Genomic DNA, 22,713 nt, shown 5'->3' with positions numbered 1-22,713 from the left:
ACATTTTAAAAGTTAATTAGTGCACAATTTCAACCATAAATACCACTGAAAAAAAAAACCTAAAGCGACTATACTACAGTTGCTTGCAGGTTTTCTACACATGTACGCAAATAGTGCAGAACTGTGCTAGATGAGGATTGAAAACAATGTATTTTTTTAGCTTGCTATATAACACCACATATTACTAAACATTTAAAATGACATGCACTTATTTCCATCAAAATCCACTTGCACTGTATTTGGTATAAAAGGGGAGTGGAAAGACCATTTGCAGAAAGAGGAGGAGTTGAGCAGTCCCAAGGTGGAGCTGTCTCTTGTATTAAATGACACTGGCAGATTAAAGCGCTGTGATGGGGAAGGGCTTAAAGGCTGAGTCAAAAGCCAAGAAGTCTATTTACGCCTACCTCCCAGCCCTTGGCAATCTGACTAATAACAAACTGAGCTAACAAGAAAGACTAGAAAGGGAGGAAAGAGAACATTGCTGCAGCTCGGATCTACAACCTAAGAAAGCAAGAGTGATCAATCCCAGCTCTGTGAAACATCTTGTTTATTTACTGCATTCAGCAGCTTGCAAATGGTTAACTATATGCAGAAAAGACAGCACAGCTGTGAAGTATGCTGTGAATTTTAATTGGGGGAAAAAAGGACAACTGCTTCAGGATGATCTAGTATGCACTCTGCTCGAAATATTTTCAATGAAATGCTCAGCATTTTGTCTTTGACCAAAGGTTTTAACTTTATGAAGCAATGGGACTTGCCAAAAAGTGATATTTGAGAAGAAAGTACGTGGTGGTTGGTGTTTTCTCGTTTATTAAAGAAACCGAATTTACTTTGAACATCTCTTCCAGCTGTGCATTACAGATAACGTCAGGAAGAGTCTCTGCTTTACAGGTAAGATGAATGTTTTCAGGTTTTTCTGATACCTGTTTTTGCATTATCCTAAGGCGATTGAATTTATATGTTTGCCCCGTTAAAAAAATATAACTTTGCCTTAAAGAATATCTAGTTTCATTCTTGTTCACTGGCACAACTAAGGTTATAGAGACGCCTGTTTTCTCTGAGCAGCAGATATTTAGTCTAACAGCTGGCTGTAGAGAAGAACAAACAAAATAATGTGCCACTATTTCTTTGACAGCATGCAGTTTGTTATTGGAAACTAAATATGTGTGCTTTCTGAAGGAAAGATCATTTTCAAACGCCATTGTTGAATTTAAAATATAAGCAGAATATTAAAAGATTCTTTATATTTTGTACACTAGTTTTATTATTTTCTGACTTGAAAATACGTTTTCTGAGAATATGTAAATGAAGATTTTTGACCTCTTTAACACTGTATCAGACGTTGTCAATATGAAAGCACTCTTCAAATTTGTGTGTATTTCTGAAAAGATTAGAAACTGTTTCCCAGGATAATCTGAAGAACATAAAATGCATGTAAGATGAATAAAATAATGACAGGTTGGCTTCTGGAAGTTATTTACTATTTTCTCAAGATGCTATGCCTGGTGAAATGAGTAATATTCTTTCTCTGTAATGTATGGAGAAGCACTTTCAGGGTTTGTGGAAGCTAATCCACAAGTTGAAGATTCTGACTACAAGCTGCTTGATTCTGAGCACAGCACTCAGAGATGGTTAAAATCAAACTATTTCCCTATGGAAACGTTGCGTCTGGTAACTTTTCCTTCATGTAGAGAGGCACTATATTGTTTGGTTTGGTTTGGTTTTCTTTTGCCTATCAGAAACTTCATACTATCCACGTTTTCCATGAAACAGTGTGTTTTCACAGAATGAAAGTTTATTTTCAGGATTATTGATTGTGTTCTGGGATGTTTTATCTGATTGTGAATTTTAATTAGATTCAAAGTTACCGTTCACATTCCATCCAGAAAAATGAAAGCAGTTACCATTTCGAAAAGTTGAATAGTTTTAAGATGTGGTGTTTGTTTACCTTTCAATTTAGTTTGTATAAGTTTAAGGTGCATTATTTAGAGGAAGGGAATAAAATTAGAGACCATTAGAGTTATATGTATTTACCTTGTCATTGCTGTCATCTCAATCTTTTTAAAAATTGCTGTTTCGGATGCCTGTCTTAAATTTTTAAGGAGTTGGAGTATGTGATGTCGTTATCCTAACCATCATTTTTTATTTACCAGATTAGAGATATCCTCAAATATTTTAGTATGGTGCAGTTTTTTTCAGAGTGCATTGCTTGTGACTTTAAGCCTGATAATAAAGGAGATCAAACGCTTAATTATGTGATGACATTCAGTGCCCTAAAGCTTGTTTTAAGACCTCATTTGGAAGTCATTTGCTAGAAGTTTATATGTGGCATTGCTTTTTCTTTTAGAATAGCTGGAAATGCGGGTTAAAGATAATTTTTTCTTGTTTTGTTTCTATGCCATTAACCTTATTCATAACAGAGGAATTAAACAGTAGCAGGATATATCCTACCTCTAAAAATTCAATATAAAGTGTGACTCAAGTGAAATTTGAAGGGGTACTCTTAATCATATATATCTAATATGATTAGGTTTATACAAACTGCCCTGGACAGCATAGTTAAGACAAAATTCTTTTTACAGCACTCCACTTTATTACAACAGGGTCAGAGACATATTTTTCACAAGATTTTTAAGTAAATAATGAAATTAGTAAGTGTCTTAAGCCAAAATCAAAGTAGGTTAAACACAAAGTTATTAGATGTTACATTATGATATCCAGTTCAAAAATAAAAATGAAGGAAATGCATAATGCATGCATACATACATACATTCTTTCTATCATTTTTGCAATCCCAACAGTTATCTCTGCTTCTGGCTAATATCTACATGTTTGTCTCTTACTGTGATCTTTCAGCCTTAGATTCCTCCTCTTTGAGCTAAAATAAATCAGGGTTTTCTCGAATAAACACCTTTGCATCATATCAGATTATCAATGGTCCATTTAGCCAATACCTCTCTCCATCTATTAAATAGTTTATTTAACAGATGTGAATAAAAATTGATTTAATATTTTCAATTCTCCTTGACCTAAATTTTATATTTTGGTCACAAAGCAGGTTAAAAGTAAAATCAACTTGCCTGTTATAGTATTTGAAAAAAATAAACGAAAATGTCAATGCATTAAAACATTCATATTTTCAGAGTAATCAATATTTTCCTTTTTAGAGGAAAACCTATCATTTTGAAAGTGTCAGCTTCATCCTCTCCCTGCTCCTGTCCACTAAAGCCCATTGCTATTGCATTTTGTTTTACAGAGTCAGATCCATCACGCAACAACATGAAGCTGTGGACTCATCTCTTCTTCTCATGTCTCCTTGCCTGCATATCTTCACAGTCCCAGTCTCCAAAGTCCTCAGCCGGAGGTTCCTGTGATTCTCTCTGCAACTGTGAGGAAAAAGACGGCACGATGCTAATAAATTGTGAAGAAAAAGGTATCAAGAAGTTATCCCAAATAAGTGTGCCACCATCGCGACATTTCCACTTAAATTTATTAAATAATGGCTTGACGATGCTTCACACAAATGACTTTTCTGGGCTCACCAATGCTATCTCAATACACCTTGGATTTAACAATATTGCAGATATTGAGACCGGTGCATTTAACGGCCTTGGCCTTCTTAAGCAACTTCATATCAATCACAACTCATTAGAAATTCTTAAAGAGGACACCTTCCATGGACTGGAAAACCTGGAATTCCTACAAGCAGATAACAATTTTATTACGGTGATTGAACCAAGTGCCTTTAGCAAGCTCAACAGACTTAAAGTGTTAATTTTAAATGACAATGCTATTGAGAGTCTTCCTCCAAATATATTTCGATTTGTTCCTTTAACTCATCTAGATCTTCGTGGAAATCAGTTGCAAACATTGCCTTACGTTGGGTTTTTAGAACACATTGGCCGAATATTGGATCTCCAGTTGGAGGACAATAAATGGGCCTGCAATTGTGACTTGATACAGCTAAAGATTTGGTTGGAAAACATGCCTCCACAGTCTGTCATCGGTGACGTTGTGTGCAACAGCCCTGAATTTCTCAAAGGAAGCATACTGAGCCGACTGAAAACAGAATCGATTTGCCCCACTCCACCAGAATTTGAAGAACACGAGGATCCTTCAGGGTCGTTACATCTCACAGTAACGTCTTCAATCAGTGGTAGTCGTATGTCAACCAAGACTACATCCCTTTTAAAACCACCCACTAAAGCACCGGGTTTGATACCTTATATCACAAAGCCATCCACTCAACTTCCAGGACCCTACTGTCCTATTCCTTGTAACTGCAAAGTACTGTCTCCATCAGGACTTCTAATACACTGTCAAGAACGCAATATTGAAAGCTTATCAGATCTAAAACCTCCTCCGCAAAATCCTAGAAAGCTCATTCTAGCTGGGAATATTATTCATACATTAATGAAGTCTGATCTAGTGGAATACTTCACCTTGGAAATGCTTCACCTGGGAAACAATCGTATTGAGGTGCTTGAAGAAGGATCATTTATGAATCTAACAAGATTACAAAAGCTCTACTTAAATGGTAACCATCTGACCAAATTAAGTGGAGGCATGTTCCTTGGTCTCCACAGTCTTGAGTACTTATATCTTGAATACAATGCAGTTAAGGAAATACTACCAGGAACCTTTAGTCCAATGCCTAAACTTAAAGTCCTCTATTTAAATAATAACCTCTTACAAGTTTTACCACCACATATTTTTTCAGGGGTTCCCCTAACGAGGATAAACCTGAAAACAAACCAATTTACCCATCTACCTGTAAGTAATATCTTGGATGACCTTGATTTATTGACCCAGATTGACCTTGAGGACAACCCCTGGGATTGCTCCTGTGACCTGGTTGGATTGCAGCAATGGATACAAAAATTAAGTAAGAACACAGTGACAGATGACGTCCTCTGCACTTCTCCAGAGCACCTAGACAGAAAGGAATTAAAAGCACTAAATAGTGAACTTCTTTGCCCAGGTTTGGTCAATAACCCATCCTTGCTAACTCAGACTAGTTACATAATCGTCAGTACTCCTACAGCCACAACAACAGCGGATACTATTTTAAGATCGCTTAGCAATGCTGTACCACTATCTGTTTTAATCTTAGGACTGCTGATTGTATTCATAACGATCGTGTTCTGTGCTGCAGGGATAGTGGTTCTCGTTCTCCACCGCAGGAGGAGATACAAAAAGAAACAAGCAGAAGAGCAGATGAGAGACAACAGTCCTGTGCATCTTCAATACAGCATGTACGGTCATAAAACAACTCACCACACTACTGAAAGGCCCAGCGCCTCACTCTACGAGCAGCACATGGTGAGCCCCATGGTTCATGTTTATAGAAGTCCATCCTTTGGCCCAAAGCATTTAGAAGAGGAAGAAGAAAGGAATGAGAAAGAGGGGAGTGATGAAAAACACCTCCAAAGAAGTCTTTTAGAACGGGAAAATCATTCACCACTCACAGGGTCGAACAGGAAGTATAAAACCACAGACCAATCAACAGAATTTTTAACCTTCCAGGATGCCAGTTCATTATATAGGAACATTTTAGAGAAAGAGAGGGAACTTCAGCAACTGGGAATCACAGAATACCTAAGGAAAAACATTGCTCAACTCCAGCCTGATGTGGAGGTACAGTATCCGGGAGCTCACGAAGAGTTAAAATTAATGGAGACATTAATGTACTCAAGGCCGAGGAAGGTATTGGTGGAACAGACTAAAAATGAGTATTTTGAGCTCAAAGCTAACTTACATGCTGAACCTGACTACTTAGAAGTCCTGGAGCAGCAAACATAGATGGAGAGTTTGAGGGCTTTCGCACAAATGCTGTGATTCTGTCTTAGTCCCAACCTTGTAAATAAGTGCCTTATGTAAGTGTGGCATCAATCAGAACTTAAGCACAGCAGTAGTCCTATGGGAAAAAAAGAAGAAAAAGAAACTCAGGGATCACTGGGAGAAGCCATTAGATTGTCTTCAGGCAATTTTGTCTGCCCCCAATACAATAATCCTTGCATGTAAATCATTCAAGGATTACAGTAATATCTGCCCACATACTTAAAAGTGTTTCATGGAAGTCCTCTTGCACATCTAAAAGAGTCTGATATTTAAGCAACTCTTATTTTCTTGAATTGCTTTACCCATCGACTAAGTAGAATTGGATTTTGCCATTTAAGAATTATACCTGTATATGTAGTTATAACACATAAGGAATATATTGCTTCTATAACCAGTATATGTACTGCAGAAAGGTACATTGTCGGATATGCCTAATTTTCTTGCAATAAAGGTAAAAGGAACTGGAACTTAAAAATTACAAATAGTGATAGTAAATAAAAAAATGGAAGGTCAAATTATATAGGCTATGAGTGGCCCACAACTTTGAACATTTGAGGGTTAAAAAAATGCCACCGCTACTATGCTTTCTGAATTTAAAAATAAGAATGATTAATAGTTCAAGTGGAATGAATAAGCAAATTTTTTGGTTTTTCTGCACATTTTGTGTGGACAATCCTATTGTCAATGCTGCTGTGAACTAAGGTATGTCATTTGTGCTCAAAGTTTAATTCTTATCCTTGAAATATTTTTAAAATGCTACTGATATTCAGCTGTAAATATGATTAGTGCATCTATTCAGTTTGATTTCTTTCATAGAATCAGTCCTTTGTAAATTTGAATACTATGATAGAAATATGTTTCTGTGGCAAGTAATAATTCACAGGTGTAAATCAAATAGGAAAGATTATTTTATTTTTATTGATGTATACTGATAGTTGCCGTAAATTAGTAGCAAAAGGCACACATAAGGGTAAGTGGTTTGAGTTGCCTCAACAGTGGGACAATGTAGCTTTATTTTACGAGACAGTATAGCTAGATTTCTATGAACTATTTATTCTGTACAGTTTTGTATATTTTTGTTTCACAAAGGTAATTATTCTTGGGTGCCTTTCAAGAAAATTAAAAATATTGCTCACTACAATAAAATTAAAATAAAAATCCTCTTTTTAAATGTGCTTTCTTCAATTAGTCTGATCTGTAATTCAGTAAGTCAGGATTAACATATACACGTGCGTGCACACCCACACACACACACACACACATGCAAAAGGAGATTTCTGTTTGTTCTTGCCCACACAAAAGCATCCTGTTCACCATGTGCAAAAAGGCCATTCAATGTCTAAGTATGATTGACACAGAGCCAAACTTAACGTCTAACTGGTAGTGTTCCCTTTCCAGCAAATCATTTTCCCACTCAATATAAATAGAAATGATTTATTTTTCTTCTTTCTGATTATAGAATCAATTATATAGCAGATTTTCACATGGCAAAATGGAATTAATCTAGGTAATTTAGTTCTGTTTTCTGAACACCACACAGATCCATGCACAGGGTTAGGAAGGAAACATATTTCCTATTAGGAAGGACTTACTTTAATTGATTTAACACTATTTTAGTGATTCCTGAGTGTTCTCTTAAATATTTTGGTTTCCAATACTCAACTGTCTGTACTACTAGCAAAACATGCATTATTTCTTTGATCTTGAATGAGAAGCCTTCCCATTGATAAAATCAGTAGGGGCCTCTGCTGCGTGGTATAAACGCTAATTATAAGTCTATTATGAAACCATGTCACTAGGTTTTCTTTTAAATAATTGCACATATTAATAGAAAACAATAAAAAATTATGTATTAAAAGGCTCACTGAACAGAAATTTCTCCATTAATTTCCAAGTTTGGAAAGGACAAAGAAGGGAATTATTTTTTTTTTAGGTAATACTTACTAAAGGGAAATTTGTGTGCATATGGAATACTTTATGTATTTATCCACTAGAAAATATTCAGCACAATAATTAGTAGTAAATGAACAGGAACCCTCCAAAGCGTGATTGTAATGGCTGCATTCTAAAGACAAAATAAGCAAAGCAAGAAATGAATTCATGTTATTGCACTTCTCCTGCTCAGTAGGGTATCTGCCAATATTTTCTGATTCTAATCAAGCACATATAGATATTAGAAAGACTTAAGAATTTCCCATGCCTGGAGGACCCTTGGCATGAATCCATGAATACAGACAGAGACATGTCCGCAGGAACATTCTTCTCTTTTGGGTGGAGGAAATATTTTTTAAAAATATTTATTCATTGTTAACTGCTTAAAGTAACAATGTTCATTTTTCTGCTTATAATCAAGACTGAACAAAGTTGTTTATGAAGTCATGTAAATACATCCCCCAGAATTAAATACAATCCCAGGACTAAAAGCCTGTGAGAGTCTGGATATAACTTATAATGAGGTAGAAATAATTATGGTGTCCAAAGAGTAAGAGATTTTAAAGGCTTAAATGTTTCATTCATGATGAAATCTTACTTAAGCGATTTGTTTCCCTATAAGAAATAATTGAGAATTGAGAAAGTTAGCAATGGTCTTTAAGTCTTAACAGGTCTGTGACCTGTGATAATCCCTCAGAACTTTGGTTATTTTACCTGCATTTCCTATTTCTTCTCTCTCCCACTAAAGAATAATTTATATTATATTCTCTGTTTGATTATTTACCTAAGTGGCCAATGTGGTCTCTTTCTGCAAATAATTGTTAGATTCAGAGTCCTAAGTCCTAATTCAGTATCTTCAGCCTTATTCACATGTACCTGGGCATTCTAAAAAAATTAGATTTTTAATTATACTAGTTTTTAAAAAAATTTAAACGGAAGTTACATTTCACTCATTGCATATCAGTGAAGGATGTCTGAATCTTGAATTTTTATAATACTGTGATACTAGTGTATAATCCTACTGGATCAAACCTGCTTAATTCTGTCAATCTGTTGACACAAATAGTATTAATCATTAGCAAATCATTTTTCACTAAATTAGTATGAAAATACTTATGACATTTTTCTTCAGATACCTCCAGTAACCTCCACGCTGAGATGGAAATTTTACAGTCTATATAAGAAAGGATCATGTCAATGATGCTGGTTCTCCCTCTTGAATCAATCTCTTATATTGTGGAGGGGAGAAAGCCTTTCCTTGTTGCTCTAATAGTAAGTAAATTGAAGTAACATCTAGGCAGCCATTAAGCTGCCTTGATGCTTTGACTCAATTAATTTAAAAGGCTTAAGCTTTGATCCAGGATTGAAGAAAATATGAGTACCTCCTTCTCATTAAAATGCAACTTTTTAAAATAATCGTTTGTATCAAATAACAATAAAGATGACCAAATATAGATGAGATAGATAGATGATGGATAGATATGTGATAGTCATAATATACATGTAATATATTTTGTATTTGTTCTTCTATGATAACTAATAGATGTATAATCAAAAGAACTCTTAAAAGGAGGGGAATACTACTAATTTGAAGAATTGTTTGATAATAAAGTGTTTTTTTTAATATAAACGAATACCTAAGAAAGCTCAACAAAGTGCTCCACATTTAATAAGACATAATTATAATTGGAGGAGACTGTTCTCTACATGAAAAGAAAGTTATCTATCTGCATAAAATGCTGAGTATTTGGGAAGAGCAGTTTGGATGTTCCGGTAATTGGAAAATGGTTTTACAATGAATTTGAGAATTCCTCTATTTCTTTTCCATCAACCCTTTTGTGATACAGGCATGAATGGCTACAGTTTTCTTCTTGAGAAGATGGGGTATCACAAAAGGACAATCTTTTATGATAAGAAAGAAGGCAATTACAAGTCTTTCTCAGGAGGAATGGTCCTATATCTAGATAACAATATCAACAATAATCCCTTTGATGAGCAATGGATAAGGGATTAAAAATACAGTATTCCTGGAGCCAGCCTGGTGGCACCGTGGTTAAGCTTGTGCACTCCACTTCAGCACTCCAGGGTTCACAGCTTCGGACTCCAGGCACAGACTTAGCACAGCTTGTCAAGCCACACTGTGGTGGCGTCTCACATAAAATAGAGGACGACTGGCGCAGATGTTAGTTCAGCAACAATTGTCATCAAGCATAAAAAGGAAGATTAGCAACAGATGTGAGCTTAGGGCCAATCTTCCTCACACACACACACAAAAATACAATATTCCTTTTCAGTTTATACATCCTGAAACATAGATATTCACCCAAACATTTCCTGAGGTTTATAACCATAATAATATCTCAAATAAAAAAGAGAATGTAATAGCTGCTTATCATTGAATTATGACAATTATATTATTAAAATTATATTTAACAAATTTCTGTCATAAGGAAATAAACACCGTTTTATGGAACACGTCTAGTTTTTTAGAGATGAATTTATATTTATTATATATATACATCTATTTTCATGTTTATGTAACACAGAGAAAGCTGCCAGATGTAGAATCCTCTTCTAGCTGCTTTAAAAGCATAAACAGACAAATACTCTCCTGTCAGTAAATGTTTTTCAGTAGAATAGTGAACGAAGAATGGGAACAATTCAAGACAATGATTTGCACGCGCACGCACATGCATACAAACAAGCATGCATTTCCAATTAAAATTATTTAAAATTGTACATTTTTTGAATAGAGTGCTTTTATTTCAGAATTTTAAAACATGGAAAGCAGAAAGCCTGACCTTCCACAAGTGATTTTTGCCTCTTATACCTCTAAGTTTCTACCTGTGAGAAAATTGGTTATCTGTGAATGAGTAATGTGTTTTGAGTTACTTGTGTAAAATCTCAGGGCATTTAATTGTCATGTCTTCATATTTGGTGTGTATAGTTCTTGAACAGAGGTACATACAAAATGAGTCATTTTGCTGTCAGAATGAACATGCTCAATTTTAAATTCCTGGTGTTTTCAGTGATGAATCATCATTAGTGAATGGATGTTAATTGTATTTCCATCCCATTACTTGGTGTTGTAAGCAATCCAAAGACAGATAAGTTCCCATTACTACGTTTTTATGATTTATACTGTCATAAATTAATATATTAATACATGGTTGAATAAGATGAGAACAAGATGATTAACAATAAAGTTCAGAGGATTTATGACTCTAAAAGAGAAGGATCAGTTTAAATGCTACATATGATTTCACCAATTAAGACTTTCCTAGACATGCTTTGGACCTATTCCTTGCATTCTAAGTATTTTGGCTTAAAAAGTACATAGCTGAAGAATACATTGTGTTATATACAGCCAACACAATTCCCAGATATCAGCACATCATAAACTTTCGAGTTTGTCTATTCTAATTTTCTCATTTTACAAACGAAGGAGATAAGAAATTTACCTTATGTTATGTAACTGTTAAGAGTAAAAAGGCCAGCATTGGAACTCTGTTTTATTCTTGTTGTTTCATTTTGTTTTGTGTTATTCTCAGGGGAGTGGTCTTCTCTAGACTGTCTGCCACAATCATGAGTATTTACAGGCCAGATGGAATCTCAGAAAACGTTTGTCTCGTGTTTCACGTACTTTGCTTCTGTGTTTACATAGGATACTCTTCTTTTAATATTTTATTGAAAGAAAAATTAGACATTTGAGTAATGTTAGACATGGGTTTCATAATTCTAAATTATTCAAAATGATATATAAACACATATTAGATACAGGTAGAAAAAAGCTGACTGATTTAGTGAATTGGACAACATATACATGTGACAGAAACCCATTGTGTCGGATTTTTCAAAAACTCAGAATAATTAATTACTATTTATCAATACTCTATAATTTTCAAACACAATTTATTAAGAATTTGATTTCTGTTCTGTTTCATAGACTCCAACACTGGCAAAGAAAATATAACATAGATAGTTCTCATGATATTGCATTGATTTAAAACTTCATGCATAAACGATATGTAATTTAAGTGTGTTAGAGTTATCATACATATAGAGATTATGGTATCAGATATTTTCATTATTCCATTTCTTTTTTAGGAAGATTAGCCCTGAGCTACCATCCGCCACCAATGCTCCTCTTTTTGCTGAAGAAGATCGGCCCTGAGCTAACATCTGTGCCCATCTTCCTCTATTTTATACGTGGGATACCTGCCACAGCATGGCTTGATAAGTAGTGTGTAGGTCCGCACCCGGGATCTGAACCAGTGAACCCTGGGCCACCAAGGCGGAGCACAGGAACTTACCCACTATAGCCCCTGGCTGGCCCCTTCATTATTCCATTTTTTAAGACCTCTACCTGAAGTCACTTCATTTCCATGATATCACTTATATGTTAAAATAAAGATCATTATTTTAATGAATATATCATTTAAATCCTAGAAAGATAGTTTTACAATAGGAGGGATTTCTTTTTCTTTTTAAGCAAACTTTGTTTTTAGAGCAGTTGTAGGTTCATAGCAAAACTTATGAGAAAATATAGAGTCTCTGTATACTTGCTCTCCCCAGAGAAGCCTAGCTACCTGTACTATCAATATTCCCCACCAGAGTGGTACAGTTATTACAATTGGTAAATCTACATGGATACCTAATTATCACCCAAACTCCATAGTTTACATTAAGATTCACTGTGGATGCTCTACATTCTTTGAGTTTGACAAATGTGTAATGATATATATTCACCATTATAGTATCAAACAGCATATTTTCACTTCTCCATAAACCCCCTGTGTTTTGTCTAATTCATCCCTTCCTGGCAACCACTGATCTTTTTACTGTCTCCATAGTTTTGCCTTTTCCAGAATGTCATATGGTTGAAATCATACAGTACATAGTCTTTTCAGATTGGCTTCTTTCACTTAGTAATATGCATTAAAGATTCCTCCATCTCTTCTCATGGCTTAATATCTCATCTCCTTTTTGCACTGAATAATATTTCATTGTCTTGATGTGTCACAGTTTATTTATCCACTCACCTACTGAAGAATATTATGGTTGCTTCCAAGTTTGGGCAATTATGAATAAAGCTGCTATAAACATCCATGTGTAGGTTTTTATGTGGACATAAGTTTTCAACTCATTTGGGTGAATACCAAGGAGCCCAATTGCTGGATCATATAGTAAGAGTGTGTTTACTTTAGTAAGAAACCACCAAACCATCTTCTAAAGTGGCTACCCCATTTTGCATTCCCACCAACAGTGAATGAGAGTTCTTGTTGCTCCACATCTCTGCCGGCATTTCGTGTTGTCAGTGTTCCAGATTTTGGCCATTCTAACAGGCTTGTAGTGGTGTCTCATTGTTGTTTTAATTTATATTTCCCTGTTGTCATATGATGTGGAGCATCTTTTCATGTGCTTTTTGTCATCTGTATATCTCCCTTGGTCGGGTGTCTGTTAAGCAATTTGGTTCATTTTTTAATCAGGTTGTTTGTTTGCTTTTTGTTGAGTTTTAAGAGTTCTTGGTATATTTTGGATAACTGGCCTTTATCAGATATACCTTTAGCAAATATTTCTTCAGCAAATATTTCTTCTAGTCTGTGGCTTGTCTTCTCATTCCCTTGACAGCACATGTCACAGAGCAGAAGTTTTCAGTTTTAATGAAATCCAGTTTATCAATTATTTCTTTTATGGATCATTCCTTTAGTGGTATCTATAAAGTCATCTCCACATTCAAGGTCACCTAGATTTTCTTCCATGTTCTAGGAGTTTGATAGTTTGCACATTATATTTAGACCTATGATCCATTTTGAGTTAATTTTTGTGATGGATGTAAAGTTTGAATCTAGATTCACTTTTTGGCCTGTGGATGTCAATTTGTTGAAAAGACAATGTGATGGGATTTTTAAATCACATACAATTTAAAAACTGATTGTTTATTTACAATATAATTCATTTTAGTCATATTTAATACTTGAGTGCCATTAATACTACATATTACTGCATGTCTGACAGAGCATAACATATAAGACACAAAAATGTCACATTATAAAGATTAGTATCATTGGATCGGAATTACCTGAAGCTACAAGTGTGTTGAATGTGAATATAAAACAATGAGCTTAGTTGGACTTTTCTTAGCAGTCGTCCTTTATAAGGTCTGCATTATACCCATGAGTTTATATAAATGATAAAGATAGCTAAAATTTAGTGTTTGCCTACAAGACACCTATACCTACTTGCAGATGCCTTGGATATACTCAGCTTACTCTTCATAGCAAACCTGCAAGTAATACTACTGTTCTCATTTTACCTATGAAGGCGATGAAGCTCAGAAAGTTAAATTGCCCTGAATCACACACGTAGTAGTGGTCAAGTTCAGATTTCCATGACTTGGAAAATTTCTGTTTCTATACCTTACCATGCCTCATCTCTCAACGGTTTTAGAAAAAAGTTTTAAAGTGTGGATAACATTTCATTCGATTGGGGCAAATACTACACTGTGTACATTTGCAAATGTCATACTCTTTCATCACACTTATCATATTGTTTTAATTGTGAATATGTTTGTTTAGCTTCTAGTCATGCCTTAAAGCTATCATTGATATAAATAGTAATCTTTGAAATTTGAAAGATCCGAAGTCTCCATATGTTTGTTGACACTTATTCAATTAAAAGAAATTTATTGAGAAACATATGTACTTCAGAAACTAGCGGATGCTTCAATAACGACTCTTCATCATCGAAATACAAACTTTCAATATTATATTAATGATATACATGAAAGCATATGAATAAATTTGCCTAATTTTTTAATTTGATCAATATAGGTAATTAAGAATTAACAATATAAAGTTTTCTTCATAATGTAAAGCTTGGTTTTCTTTTGTAATATATATTTCCTGATTCCTCTGAATTTTTTTTCTCCTTTTTTTTTACTTTTACTTTTTTCTTTTTGAGGAAGATTAGCCCTGAGCTAACATCTGCTGCCATTCTTCCTCCTTTTTGCTGTGGAAGACTGGCCCTGAGCTAACATCCATGCCTATTTTCCTCTACTTTATATGTGGGACAGCTGCCACAGCATGGCTTGACAAGTGGTGCATAGGTCAGCACCTGGGATCCAAACCAGCGAACCTCAGGCCATCAAAGAGAAACTGCGAACTTCACTGCGCCACCACGCCGGCACCTCTGGATTTTTAACTCAGCTGTCTGTTCTCATTTTCTGCAGAGACCCATCCATAAAGGCTACTCTCAGGAAAGCTCACGCACCCTCATTAAGCAGGAGGTCATGTTTCTCAACCTGCCCCACATTATGCTGTACAAATAGTCACAACTTCACTCTGTCCTCCATCCTGTGGCTTGGCAGCCAATGGCATTCCCATCATGCAGCACATTCTTGCTGGTTATTAGGTCTCCGCCTCCACAGCTCTCACAGCTCTCACACACACTGTGAAGGTAGACCTTCTGCCACTTTTTGAAGCCTGTGTCTTTTACTGATGTCTGCCTCTGAAGATGTAGGAATGCTAAAACTAATCTATCTAGTTTCAGATTCAGTGATCCCTGTGGAACAATTCTTAAGTGATATTGAAACAAAAGAAAATGGAGTAGGAAGAGTTTATAGCAATCAATTTGTAAGAGGGTGTGATTAGAGAATTAGGAGATGGAGTTTTACAGAATAAATAAAGGTGATTTTTTTTCTGTTCCTGCCTCTGTTTTCTTGGTCCTTTTCCATCCTCGATGCTTCTTTCCCCTACCCATCATGTTATTATTAACCTCCAGTAGCCAAATGCTTGCTGGAGCTCCATGAGGAATCATCCTCTGCAGTCCCTTGGGCCATGCATTTTAGTCTTCTGTTTTTCTACCCAAGTGGATTGATTTTCCTCTTAGCATTGTTGCTATCATCTCCAAATTAAACAAAACAAAGCAAAATGAAAGTTCCCATGATTAAAGCTACACTAAGCCATGACTGTTTTAGGAAGTTTTTCAATTGAAAAACCATATGAAGCTTTAATATGTGGAATTCCAGATAAAATTATAAAGTAGCCATTTCAAGAGTGGAAAGAAGATACTTTGGAAGGAGAAAGCCAAATTATAGCCAAATTGTAAATTCAATCCCCAAATATTTGACCTAGTTCTTCAAAAGATAAGTTTTTTGAGAATATTCAGTTAAAAACATATGCCTTGTACAGCCACACTAGTACTGAAGAAACTTGGATCATCAAATTTTGAACGCTTTCTGAAACCTCCTCTTGTACTGCAGCGTTTCAACCTATTTTCAACCAATGTACTATTTTTTGCTCATGTCAGTGAACTAAAAATTTCCCGTCTGTAAGATGTGTCTGGATCACTGATAACTCGATCAGTTCAATAATTAAATTCAATATTCCTGATCTGCTATATAATTACAAAATGATATATTTAGCAATATGAGTGAATGGGTACTCCAAGAACGTCAAGTCTAGGTCTATCTAAGTCAATCAATTCTCTCTACAAAATTATGATAATGTGACACTGGGATTATGTGGAAAGAACATCTGCTTCAGGGCCAGAACACTACAAGTTCCAATTCAATCTTAGTTGTCTGCTGTGCAACTTTTTGAGCCATTTATTTAAACCTGTATCAGTCACAGATTTTTCATAATGGAAATAACAACTTACTTTTCACAGGTGATTTTATGGTTTATTAACATATACAAAGCAATTTCCTCTGCTTGTACATTTTCAGGAAAGTTTAGAGATGGTATTGTACTGTGGTAGTGGAAAAGGGAAGAGATTTTGGTAAATTTAAGGAAAGCACTTAAATTCTCTGAATTGAGTATCTTTTGTTTGTAAAATGGAAAAGAATAATAATCTTCCAATAATTGAAAGATTTTTGAAGATTCATTGAGGCACTCTATGTGAAGGGATTTTGTAAATAATTCAGCAGCATATAAATATTCATTTTTAACTACTATTGAGAGTTCACTAGCTATAATTGTTAGAAATTCCTATCATGCTTTCAACTCCAGCATTCCTCCTTAACACGTCTAACTGTTAACTTCATTTGTTTTCTACATAATAGCTAATTATATATTTACAGGAGACCATTTTATCTGTTTTTATTCATTCTCATATCATCCTTTACCTAGTAAAAGTGTATATAATATATATGTATAACTAATTACATATATTGTCATTATATATGTCATAACATATATTTGTCATTATGCATACATATTTATGTATATTCAGTACATGCACCATAGATGTGTGTATATGTATATGTATAGGTCTTTTACTTGATAGATCTTTTCTGTAAATCTTGCAATTTGCTAATGTGCTTCTTGAAACCTACCTATTAACAACGCAGGTTGAATTTTATCTGGCCACTGCAAAATATGATTACCCTTCAAGTACAAGCTAAAATTCTACAGATGCATCTAATGTGCTTAGTTAATTTTGACTGATATCATGCTTGCAGTCATTTAAATCTCTTAAATACTTTTCTTACAACAACAACAACAACAACAACAAAACCCTCGGTCTGATTTAGCCAATCTTACACATGAATAAAAGCTTTAAAGGTATGTTTATTTCTATTACTTGTCATATCAGATTCTGTCCTTGTAATTCAACTGAAATTAGGCTTTTTGTTTGAGAATCACTGTCACCCTTAATACATCACCCTTAATTTTGTGACCTTTAATATGACAGTACTGAGGGGACATAATATGCGTACGGGCAAAAAAAAGAATATATTATGTAGTAATTAGAATTTTCTAAAATGCAATTGGCAGAGTGCTCTCCTCTACTGGAGATATTCAACCAAACACTGGTAAACAATAGGACAAAACTACTTCAGCAGCATGTCTTGAATTAGTGATAAAAAGTTGGATGAGTTCTGCTGTCCCTTTTATTTCTGAGATTTTATAAAATATGGCCAATAATCTTAATATAATCTCTTGGTTTATCACATATTATTGCCTAAAAACCTTCCTCTGCTTATTAGGCGTTGATTCTGAGTCACGGAAATGTGAAATTGTTGTTCACATTGCAAGGCTGATGCTCTCATTTTTGGGTAGTAGTGGACTATTCCTGCTTCTGGCGACAGCTGTTCTATCCCTGCAATGCCAATGGGTATGTTTGGAAGAACATGTGGCAGGACACCTTATCACTCTTCTGTGGCTAAGTAACTGCATTTGTGTTAGATTTTTAAAAAATAGCTTTGGATGCAAAAATCTGCCTGTAGTTATCCTTTGAGTAATTTGAGAATAACACAGTAATGTGTCATCAATTTTTCCTTTGGTTTTATGTAATATTCTCAACAGTTTTTTGTTTTACGAAACTTAAAAGTTGAGCTCTAGAGTATAGATCAATAAATACTGTTTGGATATAAGATTTCTATTACCAGTAATAATAACAGCTAACAATTTTGGGATTCTGACTTTACACCAGGTACAGTTTTAAGGACTTATGTGTGTTAAATGATTTGATCCATATAATAATGCTCTGAAGTAGGAAATGTTACTATTCCCATTTTGCACACTAGGAAATTTAGACACCAAACTTGCTTATGTAGAAAGTGATAATATCTGGATTTCGCCTGAGGTGTGCTGAGCTTTAGAATCTGTGCTCTTACTCAAAACAGTTCACTACTTCTTCATAGAAATAAAAATTTGTAAAAGTAAAAATAATACAACTCTGAGTCAGAAAAGAAGTCTAACTTAGTTCAACTAGGTAATTTCTACCAACAATCATACAGAACAATAGAAATAGTATAGAAAAAATTAAATGTATTTTTATCAACAGTCATTTTACTTCTATAGCCTTATCATAAAAATTAAAGCCATATTTTTATGATATTAAATATATAAAATATGTATTCATATATGTAAATATTTATATATGCCAATATGCTAAATAATTTACATACAATTTTAAATAAAATTATTTTTACTATTTGAAGAAATGCTTGTATGGATCCTATAGTGGGTTGTATAATGTCCTCCAAAATTAATATCCACCCAGAACACCAGAATATGACTTTATTTCGGAATAGGATCTTTGTGGATGAAATATTGCTCATGAACACAGACAAAGAAATCCTCAACAAAACATGGGCAACCCAAATTCAGCAATACATCAAAAGGATCAAGTGGTATTTATACCAGGGACACAGGGATGGTTCAAGTGGGATATGATCAAGTGGGATTTATACCAGTGACACAGGGACGGTTCAACATCCACAAATCAATCAACGTAATACACCACATCAACAAATTGAGGAATAAAAACCACATGATCATCTCAATAGATGCAGAGAAAGCATTTGACAAGATCCAACAGCCATTTATGATAAAAGCTCTGAACAAAATGGGGATAGAAGGGAACTACCTCAACATAATAAAGGCCATATATGACAAACCCACAGCCAACATCATACTCAATGGGTGAAAATTGAACACCATCCCCCTGAGAACAGGTACAAGACAAGGATGCCCACTATCACCACTCTTATTCAACGTAGTACTGGAGGTTTTGACCAGAGCAATTAGGCAAGAGAAAAGAATAAAAGGAATCCAAATAGGGAGTGCAGAAGTGAAACTCTTGCTGTTTGCAGACCACATGATCTTATATATGGAAACACCCAAAGAATCCATCAGAAAACTAATAGAAGTAATTAACAACTACAGTAAAGCTTCAGGGTAAAAATCAACTTACAAAAATCAGTTGCTTTTCTACACTCTAATAATGAACTTACAGAAAGAGAACTCAAGCATATAATTCCATTTACAAACTCAACTAAAAGAATAAAGTACCTAGGAATAAATTTAACCAAGGTTGCTGCCACAGCATGGCCTCTGGCCAGTGGTGTAGGTCTGCACCAAGAAAATGAACCCATGCTGTGAAAGTGGAGTGTGCCAATCTTAACCAATCTTAACCACTAGGCCACAGGGCTGGCCCCTATGCTTTTTAAATAGCGTGTTATTTTCAAATAAAATCTTGTATCTTTTTGTTTCATCTGGATTCATATGACAAATACATTTCTTTATAGTGCATCTCTTTGGTATATATTCAGATGGAAATCAGATAATATATTCACAATTTGGAAAGAATATGAGAAATATATGAGAGTAACATGAGACTAATACGAGAAAAGAAGTCATTCTTCAGGAATGCTACACTTAGTGTATTAGGAATGTGTTTGCTTTCCAATAGAAAAGTATTCCCACTGAAGCTGCTAAAGCACCGTGTGCTGTTAATGTATATAATGCCAAAAAGACTGGAAATACCCGATTCCTAAATTACAGGGAATGATTTTCTTCCTAGCTCTCATATTGAGTTATATAATCATGAAATACATAATCCATCCAAATAGGGAATGTAATGACTCACAATGCCAGTATTTTGTAAAATATTAGTCTCAGCATTTCTAGGGATGGCACATTAAAAAATGAAGCTTCTAGCAATAATCCATATTGATGTATGTGTTGTTAACGTATAAAGGCATTGTAAAATAATCTCAAAATAAAGCTTCAAGGTTATGTTCATGCTGTTCACAGGTCCAAAAACACACCACCATTGATTCCTAAAGGATTCAAGATGAAGTAATGTCCAATTCCATATCTCTTAACATATCCGGATACGATTAGACTTCAGCTTTATGACAGGATCATAGTTCGCCAAACAATTTCCTGTTGCCTTTGTTTAAGTTAATGCTGCCTTTTCTGTACTCCTACCACCATTCTCTGTGAAGTTCCAGATTAAAGGAGCACACTATATTTGAGCTTCTTTACTGAATTCTCTCTCTGCAATACACTTTTTTTTCTAACCCTGGAGGAATGGAATTCTCAAGGAAAATAATTACAAATGACCTTGACCTTTTCACTTGAAAATTAACTTCTCTGATAATAGTCTTTTCGCTTTGGAGCTTAATAAAATAATAATGCAATGACACATAATTGTGTAATTAGTATTAAATTCAAAGGAAACGTATTGATCTAGGGCTAGTGTTTCATCTCAGGACATTTAGTCCTTTCAAAAGCATTATTTGTTACCCTTTTCTCTAGGGTATGAGTCACGCATACTTCTAGTGATAAAACATCAATAGAATAAAAATAAAAGCATTTAATTGTTGGAGCTCTCAAAAATTACTGAAAACTCAACCTTTTGTGACTCAATTACAAGCTGAGAGAAGTTATGAACTGATACGTGAAGATACGTGAGAATCTTCTCTGTAGATCTCATTCAGAGAACAGTAATTGGTTAGAAAAATGAAATGAATAGAGTGTAGTGTCTTGGTTGGGAAGAATGACATGTATATAATTCCCAGAGGTTGCAGATTTCTAAGAATACTTCATTTCTCAGTCATGACTATGCTAATTAGAGGTGGGAAATTTAAAAATCTAAAAGAACAAGCAAAGGGACAATAACGTATATTGCTTAAATTACTCAGAAAGTCTCATGAAAAATGGGGATGAGAGTTAGAAATTCCTCCACACATTTCTATGGCATTTCCAAAATTTTCCCATTATCTTTTCAAAAATCATCATTTGGAGCCAGGATTTAATTCACTGAATATTTAAATAATGTAATATTTAGTAATAATTTAATAATCTCACAAATTGATTATAAGTGATCTATAGTATTGAAAAAGCTTCCAATCTTCATTATTTTGACAAGAAATAATATTGTTAGATTAAGTAAGTCTGTTCTCTTAAATTTAATTTTAGTTCATAATATCAATTTTATAAACAAAGACAAAATCTTAGCTGCTAATAAAACTTCCATTGACCGCTTTGTTTGGTCTCGTCACATTTCTCCCTTATCCAGAGTTGATAAACGGAGCTTGGTTAGAAAGGAAGTAGAAACATTCAAGTAATCAACCTGTGAACAGTTTCAAAGGAATCATCCTTTTTTAAACAGCTTTGTGGAGATATCTGGCTTGTTTTAGAAAACAATATCTAAAAATACTGACCAGATGGTGGAAAGTGTATAGTTTATTCAAAAGGAATTAATATTTGTGAAAGACAAAAAATATGTCGTACCTTGATAAAATCCAAAATAAGAATTTTAACTGTTTTAATAACTTTGAAAATGTTACATTTCATTAAAAATGGTATTCTAATCTAATATTAAAGATTACAAGCTACAATACCTTTTATTTGAGGGGAGCTTATAAAGAAACCTCCATTTTGATCACTGCTATGATAAACAACAAGATTTAAAGCCTCTTATATTTTATTTTTTTAATTCTGAAATCAAAGCAAAACTCTTAAGTAATTTCCACATCTGGCACAAGCTATTCTATCTCATTTCTATTTGATTTAAGCAAGACTTTCTTCACTGTTAGATCACTATAGTACTTGTCTAGATAGCTTTTTCCATTTCTGTTTCACTATTAAAGCTGGTGTTTGGTCAATAGTGACTGAAGTGGTGAGCACTTAAGAATACAAGCTTTGCATGATGTCAAACAATTAGCACTGTTGGAGGCAATAACATAGTAGACGATTGTGCATTTACTCCCTTGTTGAGATATTCCTCACACATATATTAAAGCAGTTCTCTCCTGGGCACTTAGAAGCCTACATATCCAGCGTGTATATAAAGGAAGCCTGGGTGGCACTGTTGGGAAGCTCTGTTTGTGACAGGGTCACCATCTTAGCAAGAGTTGGGGGTCCTCACCTGGATTTCAACATCAGCATCCATTCAAATAATTCCTTTATACTCAATGACCAGAATTCCTTTAAGAAGAACTTAGGAACATTCTAACATGTCCCTAAATCATGACTAAACCGAGATAATAAATGCAATGTAACTATTTGCCTTGAAAAAAAGCATGCCTTTATATATCAAAAAGGCTAGTTGATTTTAAAACATGGCTAGATCAGAAATTGGAAGTGTTTATGAAACAGAATTTATTTTTCTATAGGTATTTCCCGACGAAGTATTTCCAGG

The 22,713-nt window shown here is 34.4% G+C and overlaps 1 protein-coding gene across 1 annotated transcript; it reads left to right on the top strand.

Moving 5' to 3' along the window:
• The first annotated feature begins 285 nt into the window (after positions 1–285).
• Positions 286–7,003, top strand: SLITRK6 (SLIT and NTRK like family member 6). The gene is made up of 2 exons (XM_014862920.3): positions 286–891; positions 3,257–7,003. Exon 2 carries the CDS (start codon positions 3,280–3,282, stop codon positions 5,800–5,802), a length of 2,523 nt encoding a protein of 840 aa, XP_014718406.1. The 5' UTR covers positions 286–891; positions 3,257–3,279; the 3' UTR covers positions 5,803–7,003.
• Positions 7,004–22,713: the final 15,710 nt, after the last annotated feature.

Source organism: Equus asinus, chromosome 11, assembly GCF_041296235.1.
Source record: "Equus asinus isolate D_3611 breed Donkey chromosome 11, EquAss-T2T_v2, whole genome shotgun sequence".
Lineage (NCBI taxonomy): Eukaryota > Metazoa > Chordata > Mammalia > Perissodactyla > Equidae > Equus > Equus asinus.
This window is presented reverse-complemented; position numbering and strand designations above follow the sequence as displayed.

What these genes read in the sequence shown, in the direction of transcription:
- SLITRK6 (XM_014862920.3), top strand. Translation starts at nt 3,280, where the DNA reads ATGAAGCTGTGGACTCATCTCTTCTTCTCATGTCTCCTTGCCTGCATA.